This window comes from Crassostrea angulata, chromosome 3 (assembly GCF_025612915.1).
Source record: "Crassostrea angulata isolate pt1a10 chromosome 3, ASM2561291v2, whole genome shotgun sequence".
Lineage (NCBI taxonomy): Eukaryota > Metazoa > Mollusca > Bivalvia > Ostreida > Ostreidae > Magallana > Magallana angulata.
This window is the reverse complement of record NC_069113.1, coordinates 56,757,434-56,768,197: the sequence shown is the minus strand read 5'-3', so window position 1 is coordinate 56,768,197 and position 10,764 is coordinate 56,757,434. Positions and strand designations below refer to the sequence as shown.

Sequence of the window (10,764 nt, the reverse complement as noted above, 5' to 3'; positions counted from 1 at the left end):
CTGAATGCTACAAACTTCAACTATCCAGACTGATGTACACACCGATGCCTATCATTGTTACTACATACACAATGCTTCTAACTGCCACAGTTTTATTTCGTATTCTGATTAAAAGTCAAGACTGTGAACTACGTTACAGTGAATTACGTTATGACCGATTTACTTTATATTGTAAAATAATCCTAAAGGGGGGCAAAATCACCATGAATCTTTATTCATTGACACCGCTTAACATACACGCACTTGTAGAAAGAAAGTTTACATGCGGTAACCATTTTGACTACTACAGTTGTGTACGCAATCGTCAGAAGTGTGATTATGCTTATTTGTGACTGAAGAAAACTTTTTGGTTTTTAACGATGTTATTGGAATTTTATATTGAGAATGAAGAATAAAGGTTAAACTTTGATATCATAAATATGAAACATTGATTCGTTTGGTGTTTAAATGAGGTTTAAGTCTATATTAGAGTGTAACGTAATTTACAACAGTGTAACGTAATTCACGAACAAACATAACTACTGTTTTAATTTAATATAATGACTAGAATGAAATATGCAAAGCTTTAAAAGAAATCCTGGGAACATAAAAAAGACCAAAGGTTAGAGAAAACTATCGCAAAAAAGAGGTTATTATGCTGTTATTTCACGGGGTGGGGGGGGGGGGGTTGTGAGTTGTAATAGCCGTGCAGATCATGTTTCTGGGACGCAAGTTTCAAAAACGTCAATTTGGTACCATGTGGCTTGCAAAGAGTGGGTAACTTGTTGTATGAGCTCTGTTCCTTGGCAAGGCAGTGAGGGTAACACCCCTACCAACAGTTTTACAGAAAGCAAGCACTGGAACATATAATTATATTGTTGGTGATTAGGTGAACGCAAGTATCAAGTAGATGCGTGCATGTTGCCACCATGTACGATGGTTTATAGTACACTGTATGTTGAAATAATTATCGAATAAGACCAGGGATATCATATCACAGTTATGATAGGTGGGGAAAAGTCCTTTAAATGCCCGAACAGACAGACAAAACTTGGATTCCTAGTACAGAGAAATAGTGATATTCTTTGCTCTTTGAACGACCCAGTATAGCAGGAAGAGACTAGAAATATGCTTAAATTTTCTGAAATATATGAAGAAAAGTTCAAAGTTTGTGTGATTAACTATTAAAATCCCTTCAATAAGTTAACTTTATTTACTTTTTATTTTTATTTCCATATTGACTCTTACAACTTCGTTTGTGAATTACGTTACGTTGCTTGTTTTATTCTACAGACTTATTTTGAAACATAATTCATTGCCCATTCCCATCAAATTTATATGGACACAAGAAAATATTGCTTTATTATCTGTAAGTAAGTAGTTATTATGTTCTTTAAGAACATGCAGCTTTTGAATTTCCCTGATATTTAACAAGATATGTGAAATGTGCCATAATCTGATTTGAAACAATCATAACACTTTGGAGATATATTTTATCATTTGCATAGGTATTGCAATATATTTTTTTTATTTCCCATAGTTTCATTTGTAAAAATACTGCTGTTTAATCATAAAAAAACGTATTGATTTGCACTTTAAAGAATTAATGTGAATTACGTTACAAAGAAGACCAAAAAAAAAAATGTCTAAAAAAAATATTTCCTCTGAGTTTCAACATAACAAAAACTTTAAAATCTCTTCGTAAAAGGTATACAAATGAAAGCAGATGCATAATTCTCTGTTGAATTTAGTATGTAAGTTTTAAAAAAGAATAAATAAAATAAGTTTCTTATAAGACAACATTTTTTTACTTTTTACCTTACAGATACTATGTGGTAAATGGACTATTTTAGAATTGATAGTCAATTTTCCATTGAACTATGGTTTTTAATTGGATAGTTACTCTATCTGCATCAAGTATTATTACTTAAACACAATTTTGAATGCTACAATAAAAATTTATTTTACATTTTGTATAGTATTCCATGAAGCTACGTAATTCACTTCTAAAATTACACTTGATTTGTTAAATATGTCTGAAAAATACAATATCTGATTTTCCAGAGCTCATATATGTGTTTTCTGGTCATTCAGATATTGCTCTATCCAAATTTATACATTTCTTGCGATATCTGTTCTGAGCCGTTTTTTGAAAATTTTTGGGGCACTTTAACTGACTTTGGATGTTTTAATCAATAAAAATCGATTCTAAAAAATGATATCGGGTATAAAATTTGATTTCAGAAAAATTCCTCTTCCTAATTATGATATACACTTTTTCCACCAAACAATTTATTCATTTTGATGCTACATGTATCTATTTTTTTATTTTCAGAAATTTGCTTGACCCTTTTGTCCTGAAAACCTGTACAATCTTTAGTAATTAGTTATTGCTTAAGTAAATTTCTTTTGGTAAATCCTTTCTCTACTCTAAAATGCCTCGAATTAATAGCAGAGTATTTAATACATGATAGATTAAAGGTTAGAAAATTAGGTCCTAATATGGATCAAATACATTAACTCAAACAAACAAACAAAATATTCAAAAGTATTTATTTCATACGAATAATTATAAATGATTTTCACATAGCGGTCTCTTTACAAAAAATAATGTGAAAAAATTTAAACTAACCATGACTTATACATGAAATAAATGAAATGTAATAACCGATTCTTTCAGTTTCATCAAATTTGAATATCTTGTTTTTGCATAAAGGTCAGATCAAAGTCACTACCACTTCCTCAAATAAAAAAAATAAATAAAAATATATGTACTTGTCTCCAGTTATGTAGACACCTGTTTGAGATATGACGTTTCTATTATTCAATGAAACGATAAAAATAGAATGTATGTCAGCTTATACTACTAATTTGGAATAAATATTTAAACTTAAATTGATATTGCCTATCCCGCATGTCCTCTAATTTTCTTAAATTTTGAAGATGTTTCGATTATTATTTTTTTCTTTCAATATTAAAATATTTCAGATTTTTACATATTATAAAGACTTAATATGAAGACACAAATTGACTCCCTTTTTCACAGCTATTGCTGAATTGGAGATCGAGCTGATAAGACGCATGACCTCAATATGCGTATCTGAATAATCTGAGATCTAAAACCTTCTGTGCAACGAATAACCGAGTACTCTACCATTCACTGTATCTTTCAACCATAGGGATTTTTAACTTGCTCTTACCTAAAATCTGAAGTAAATAAATTTTGCTAATTGTTTTTCAAAGTTTGAGAACCCTGTACTAAAACATGTATAATTATAAGCTTAGATACCCCATTCCTGTGTCCTAAGCAATTTAGATAAGGAGTAAGAATTGTGAGCTGTTAAATTAACTTTTAATTGACCTATGTGCTTCATGCTGGAAAAAAATGTCAGATATTGGATTTCCAAAAGATAAAAGTCATCAGAAATATGGAATCATTAGAGAGATTGAGATTTAAAACGTGTACGGGTACGCGTGCGTGTGTTAAAGCTACATGTACACGTACACGTTTTTGTAATTTATCAGTTGATATTTCTTAACTTGTAGGATATAAATGTGTACGTAAATCGATGCAGTTTTGTGAAATGAATTTTTTTAGTTAATTCCAAATAAATGGTAAATTTCTTATTAATTTTCATGCAAATGAAGTTTAAAAATCTATATATTCCGGTACATGTGAGCAAATATGTTTGTAAATTTCTTGAGGTCCACAAAATCAAGGGTCTACCATTTCTTAATACTAATATCTCAAACTTTTTTTAATTTCATTTTTGAGCTTGATATTTGGTTAGGTTAGTTTTTTATTTAATTTATGCAACAATATTAGTTGATGTGAAACATTCTTTGCATTCATCATCTGTCTGGGTAGAATACCACGCCATTTTAATTTATATACCGGATATGGATTATAATTTGTGACTGAAATTTGATTAAAAAAAACTACCAATTTTCATAATCAGTTAAGAATAACAATGGTTTTGAACATAGTATTCAGGTTTTAAAATATATTGATCTCAGACTCCTTGAAATTTATCCAAATGGAATTTGATCTTTCTTTTCATCGTTTATGAAGATCATCTTTGTTTTATTAGTACTTCTGAGTCGTGTATAATTTTTTATTCTCGGTTGATCAAATCTTTAAAAAATCCAAAAACGAACTGTTATGCAAACTAATGACTTCTTATAAACTGACATTAGAATCAGATGGGCAATGACTGAATTTTTACAAATAGTACACAAAAATGATTTATATAATAAAATATAATAAAAGAATAATTTATATAATCAAAATCAAAGTTAAATTTTTTAATGAAAAAATATTTAGATTAATATCAATGTTTTTGATCTGAAGGATTATCAATAAGCATTTACAAACAATTTCCAACTTTACTGAATATTGATAATCTAACATTGTTGTTGCCTGTCTGGCTGACAGGATGTTAATCTACTATTTTCCATCACAACATTTTCATACACTAAGCTATTTAATAAAATATGTTGGGGTTTTTTTAAATATATAAATTCACTTTCATCTGATATTGCTTTAAATTTATTTCAAAATCATCACTTGCAACAAAATTACACTATCCTAGGTAAATAAATCCTTGTCTGTTTGCTCTGATTCCTATGAAGCCGATTGCTAACTAAATCGTCGCTGACGAATAACACACAGGGATTAAAGATCGGCTACAGCTGGGATTTTCAACTTAATTGAGCTTTATGTTCCTATGTTATTTAAAGCAAAGACAACTGCACTTAGTTTTTTGATGTTAAGCATAGTGAAAACAAAACAGGTATAGAAATGAACACATGTCATTTATTGAAGTAAATGACGAAAAATAAATATATACACCATCAAGGGGGAGCTGTGTGTTCTTATCCGATGCTCATCAAATGGGAAAATTGTTATGAACTGGTTTATGTTTATCAAAGAAGAAATGATTTTGTGTCACCTGTCCTTTAATGTAAGTTCAATTATATTTATGGACCGTCTAAAAATATCAACAAAATAAAAACCTTTGGATTTATTTATTAAAATGTAAATTTAAAGACTTAGTTCTAAATAACCCAAATAACAAAACAACACAAATCTTAAAATGATATGATAGAATACAATAATTTCTGAATTATAATCTTTCACCAAAAAATTGGAAACCAGTGCTGTACAGAAAATCATTTTAGAAATTTAAGATTTATGCATTGTATAATTATAATTAATTGTTTATTCAAAAAAAATGAAATCTGATTCAAATCTACCTATGAATCTTGGTTTTTACACATGTGTTACAACAAATCATACCTAGAGTATTATATATTTAACAAAAAAACAACATAATGGTCACAACAGTTTCGGTCTAAACAGCTTTATCTTAAAACACTTATATTGCTGAAGAAATAAATAGTCATTGAGTTAAACAATACTTTTTAATAGTGTAAACAGACGAAATTTGTTTTGACAAAAGTAATTTATTCAATATTTATATAATTCAATTCAACTTTAAAGCATGATTTTTACCTTTTACAATATTTTTTTTACTTGGTTGTATTTTAAAACTTCTTCTAAAAAATGAAGATATGTAATAGATTTGGATCACACATAAAAAACAAAAAGTCGGCCAAGAAAGGAGTTATTCAACATCAGCTGCTTTATCACCTAGAGGAAATGGGAAAATAGATCTCTCACAATCTGGACACTCCCAGCGGATTCTAACGGTACACACCCCAACTCCTCGTCTATTGCTAGCCGCGATCACCCTGTTAAAGGCCATGTATAGCGTGTTAGCACGGTCATCTGGGTCTTGTCCATTGAGAGCAAATGCACACTTGTGGCAACCCTTCACTTCGAATCCGTTGTCATTGGTAATTCTGGCGTAGTTGTTGGCAGCAAAAATGGTCACTCTTCTGACACCGGGTTTTAAAAGTGTGTTTGCCCAGGTTGACTTCTCGGATTTGCAAAAATCAGATTTATATCCACGAATGGTAGGATAATAGCCGAAGATTTCCGCATCATGTTTTGTATGACCAGAGTCTCCACCTTTCAAAAAAAGGTAAAGTTTAAATCAAAATAGCATAGTTGTATTTGCATATTAACAATCATTAACACAAGAAAAGTGTCTTACCCCATCCATTATTACTTTGGCTATCTCCCACATTGAACATGTATCCCTTTCTATCCTCTCCCAAGAACATATCGATTCTGAGCATGCGCCTTTTGCACATTGGAAAGGACACACATCCGTCCTGGTGCCAGTCATAAAGACATCTTGTGAGGTTTTGAAAGTTGGCCCGCAGAGTCGCCATGTACCTACATTTGGCCTTCGTTGATGTTTGATCCTGAAATGTCGGCGATGATACACCTTCTACGCTCCCTGAAAATGTTCCAGTAGCGAGGTTGATGGACATTCCATTTCTTCTTGGACAGCAGGATCTTTTATAGAAAGGCACTGAAAAGGTAAACGTAAAGTGTATAGCTTATTTATGCATGTTTTAAAGCAATATTTTATTTCATTTTTATTAAGATTTGAGTTTAAGAAGAAACGACTTCGTAATGTATAACCATAACATTTATTTAAAAAGAAATTGATAAATATCATGTTCTATGAAACTATATAACTTACAAATGTTTGGTTTAACCTTGTCCACAGCTGAATTTTTAGATCGTTCGTCAAATACTAAAACATTATGTATGGTATGGATGAAAATAGTACATTTTAAGCTCAAGTAATAAAACAATTTCCTTTTGCAGATACAGAGTTGACGAAAAATTATTTTGCATAAGCACATTGGGATTTAACGCGAAAAGATCACATGAGATCAGTTTTATTTAAAGAAGACTTCAGATGTAATTGTTTCCTCAACAGTATATTTTCAATTTAAAAGCTCAAAATGGTTATGTTTTAGACGTTTCATGCGTGAATAAGAACTGAGATATAATCTTTGTTAAGTTATAATGAATATATGACAATTCAAAACCTACGTCTTTCGTCCTCCATTATTTCTTCAGGAACCGATTCTTGTCCCAAACATGCAATTACGCACATTAATGCTCCAAATACAATTTGGATCTTCATCCTTGGTCAGTCTGCAAGAAGTTTAAAAATTAAATTAAGATACACATATGGGCATTAAAAAATACCTATTGTAAATGCCTGTTGAACATTCTTTCAGTTATTGTTTCTAACTACTATTAAAATATATTTAATATTGCAAATAAAAAGAGAGAAACATTGCCTTATAACTTTTAACAGCAACTGCGAAAAGATTAATCTGCTTCAGCAAATATCAATTAAGAAAATATAAATCAGCTTCAACAGATGATTTTGGTTTGCTTCAACTTTTAAATCGTGAACCTTTTATACTTTTACTCCCGGATCCTGCCGTCACGGCTTGATATCATATTGGCCAATAATGCTTTAGAAGGTTTGTTTTTTAAAAAGATTTTCCTGGTTACACAGTAGCATTTCAACAATCTTTAGAATTTCATTTAATATCAAAGATTTCAATATTGTTGCAAAAATGTACTTTGAGTGATTATCAACAATTGAATAGAAACATCTTAACAAAAAATCCCGATTTGTCTTTGTGATGCAGGTAAGAGGAGAATAACAAAAACACATAAAACGAAAACTATATGATATGATGCCATTTAATGTATGGAAAATTATCAAAATTGCGGTATTTAAAAAGTGTTCAATTGAAAAAGCATTTATATTTCTACTAGTTTTAAAAAATAAACAGAGCATAAATAGGTATAACAGACTTTTAAAAAAATGTACCTAAAAGTTGATTGCTATCACTTTTATTACTCGGGGCGAAACAACATTAAATTAAACTACCCTATTGATCAAAGGATGATACCAGAAATGGTTGAACTCGGCACAACGAACAATTGTCTTGTCATTGATACATACAAAAGCAACATAATGAAATATGATAATGTAGACAGATGTTAACGATATAACATTTTTTATTTATTTCTCTTTCTCTAATGTAATGGAAAAAATAAATACAATCATTCTTCAAAAACTTTATAATTCTATTCTTTGTAAATCTGAGGAAAAGCCAACAAAGAGTTTAAGATGGCTACAAAGTTACTTTTTTATAACAGTTTTTATTAGAAACCTAATAAAACTTTTCATGTCTACTTTAAACATTAATGAATGTGACCAAAAGCGTTGGTGCATGAATTTTGTAACCATTATTAGAAAATGTAAATAAACAGGTAAACAAAATATGATAAAATGAGTCGTAAATGTTCATATCATCTTCAATAGATTACATCGTTTAAAATTAACAACAATTTAGATTTAATTGGTTTTTTCAACAAGGATTCACCTACTATTGTCTGTTGTCGTTTCTACATCTATTCGCCCAATGAATATCAAAAAGTGCTCTCTTTGGTTTTTTTTTTATAGATTTCATGATTGCATATATGAATGGGTTGATATCAACCTATCAAATTTATTAAGATAAATGATTTTGTATTTTAAATTTTTTTCAAATAATTATTTAAAATATTTTTTGATCATGTTAACAGACAAATATTGCTTTGACAAAAGTTAAGTTTGTCAACAAAGTTTTTGTCAACAGCTAATAGAAATTACTATTGAGAGTTGGGAGATGGACATTACAAAATTGTGTCTTCTATCAGCATTTCTTAGTCAACACTAGGTATCTTATATAAAAAAAAAAGACACTTAAACAAAGAGAAGTCTTTTATTTCTTTGTTTCTTTTAAATATTAGCTTCGCAAAAGAGAAACATTAGCAGTAAGAATTTAAGGGGAAAACAACTGTAATATCTTTGTAAAAATCCACCGAATTTGAAGATAAGAAACAAAAAGCTGTTATTGCAATGCATATATCATTGATGTATCATTTTATACAATACAGCGCTAATGAGAAGGACAGTACATAGTGTGACATTACTTTTTGATCAACCCTTGTATCTTTTTTGTTTTATCTGATGCTTTCTAATCATTACAGAATGATTTCATATCTGTGCTAGCGCTATTTTTATCCGACATTGTTTGTACAGAACATGAACATAACGTAATTGTTGTCAATATATAAAAGGAATTTGATATTTTTCTCATAATCAATAAAAGAGCAAAACACGTTTTTCTTACAGGCAAATGAATTTAAAATAAAACGCAATATATACGATTCGAACACCCTCGCCATTGAGAAGAATGGACTACGAGCCTCCACCTATCACAGTGAGCTACGTTGACACATTAGAGTACGGGTGAATAAAAAAACTTTTTGACAATAATTAAAGCTGCTTGGTCCGATTTTATATCAAATTACATGCACGCTTTTAAACGATGGCTATGCTTAGTATATGTATAATAATAGACATTGCAGTAGTTTTACACGTCAATTATGCCAAATTTCAATGAAGAAAGATACGTACAAAATTTGCTAACAAAACAAACGACATTAAAAGGTACCGCATTATTTCGCCTCATGTTAAATTTCACCCCTGACGACGAGACGGGTATGGTTGTATTACGAATTTGACACCGCTTTAAATTAAGGTCGAAAGATCAGACAAATTACAAATAAACATGTGTAGGATTTGTTCGCTAATATTTCTAAAGTCTGCTTTCTTTACAATCGATGCATAGCATACGGGTTGAATAACCCGTATCATTCGGGGGACGAAACCAAGCGGTTTCCTTTTCTAAACATTCCCGTGATGCATTTTGGTTTGTTTTTTCGTTTGCCCAAAGAGAAATTATTTTTATTTACTTTCAATATTTCTAACTTTGAAAGGAGACTGATTCTGCTGGTGTAAATAGGAGAAAGTCCATAACTTTCTAAGATAAATGATTTGTATGAAAAAAAATTTGATACTGTAATTACAAAAAAATCGGACCAAGCAGCTTTAATAAAATAAAACCTTTCTTTGGTGAAAATCACAAATTGACCCATTATGGGTCTAGACTCCATTTTAATGAATCAATAAAAAAATAAAAATAAACATTTTCTTTAAATAAAAATACTTTAAGGATGGAGTCAGGACCCATTCAAACCTAATTTTCAGAACACCGAATGATCCAAGATTTAGGCAAAAAACGATGTGCAGCTCAATTTGGAAACTAATACTTGTCGCGTTGATAGAATGAAAGCACACAATTGACTTCCATTGTGAAATTCATAATAAAAACAATGCATACAAGTCAAAAATTAATATTCTTACTTGAATTGAAATTCTTTCGTCTTCATTGCTCCGAGTGGGGGACATGCAACGCCCTGTACGCCCCTGTTCTTTTGAAGATATTTCGATTATTATTTTTTCCTTCCAATATTAAAATATTTCTGATTTTTACATATTATAAAGACTTAATATGAAGATCCAAATTGACTCCCTGGTTCACAGCTATTGCTGAATTATAGATCGAGCTGATAAGACGCGTGACCTCAATATGCATACATCCAAAGTCAGTTAAAGTGCCCCAAAACCAGTTTTCGTTGTCACAAGCGATTTTTGAAAACAAAATTCTCCATCTTTAATTGTTAAGGGGATTAAATTTAATATCTAGGTATGACTGACTTATGAATTAAGATACTACGATGTATTAATCCCATTTACTGTACTAAAATAAAGAATTTATAAGCCAAATTTGATCAAAACCAAATGTCACAAACGAGAGTGGTCGTATTTAGGTACAAAAAAATAATCTAAAAGCACCAATATAGGAAGCAAAGTGATGAATATTATAATGATCAGGGGATAGACTTTACATTTTTTTGTCTATAAATTTCTCCCTGTTGGCCGAAGA

At 30.2% G+C, this 10,764-nt stretch overlaps 1 protein-coding gene across 1 annotated transcript; it reads right to left on the bottom strand.

The window, feature by feature from the left end:
* Positions 1–5,095: 5,095 nt before the first annotated feature.
* Positions 5,096–7,049, bottom strand: LOC128178891 (uncharacterized). Its single transcript, XM_052846282.1, has 4 exons — positions 6,956–7,049; positions 6,597–6,650; positions 6,099–6,422; positions 5,096–6,013 (listed from the first exon to the last, which is right to left on the bottom strand). Exons 1-4 carry the CDS (start codon positions 7,047–7,049, stop codon positions 5,607–5,609), a joined length of 879 nt encoding a protein of 292 aa, XP_052702242.1. The 3' UTR covers positions 5,096–5,606.
* Positions 7,050–10,764: the final 3,715 nt, after the last annotated feature.

Bases quoted from the DNA above. Each gene is read 5' to 3' on its own strand.
- LOC128178891 (XM_052846282.1), bottom strand. From the start codon at position 7,049: ATGAAGATCCAAATTGTATTTGGAGCATTAATGTGCGTAATTGCATGT. The intron at 6,423-6,596 runs GTAAGTTATATA...TTACCTTTTCAG, and splicing joins CAAGGTTAAACCAAACATTT to TGCCTTTCTATAAAAGATCC. The intron at 6,014-6,098 runs GTAAGACACTTT...TTTTTTTGAAAG, and splicing joins CCAAAGTAATAATGGATGGG to GTGGAGACTCTGGTCATACA.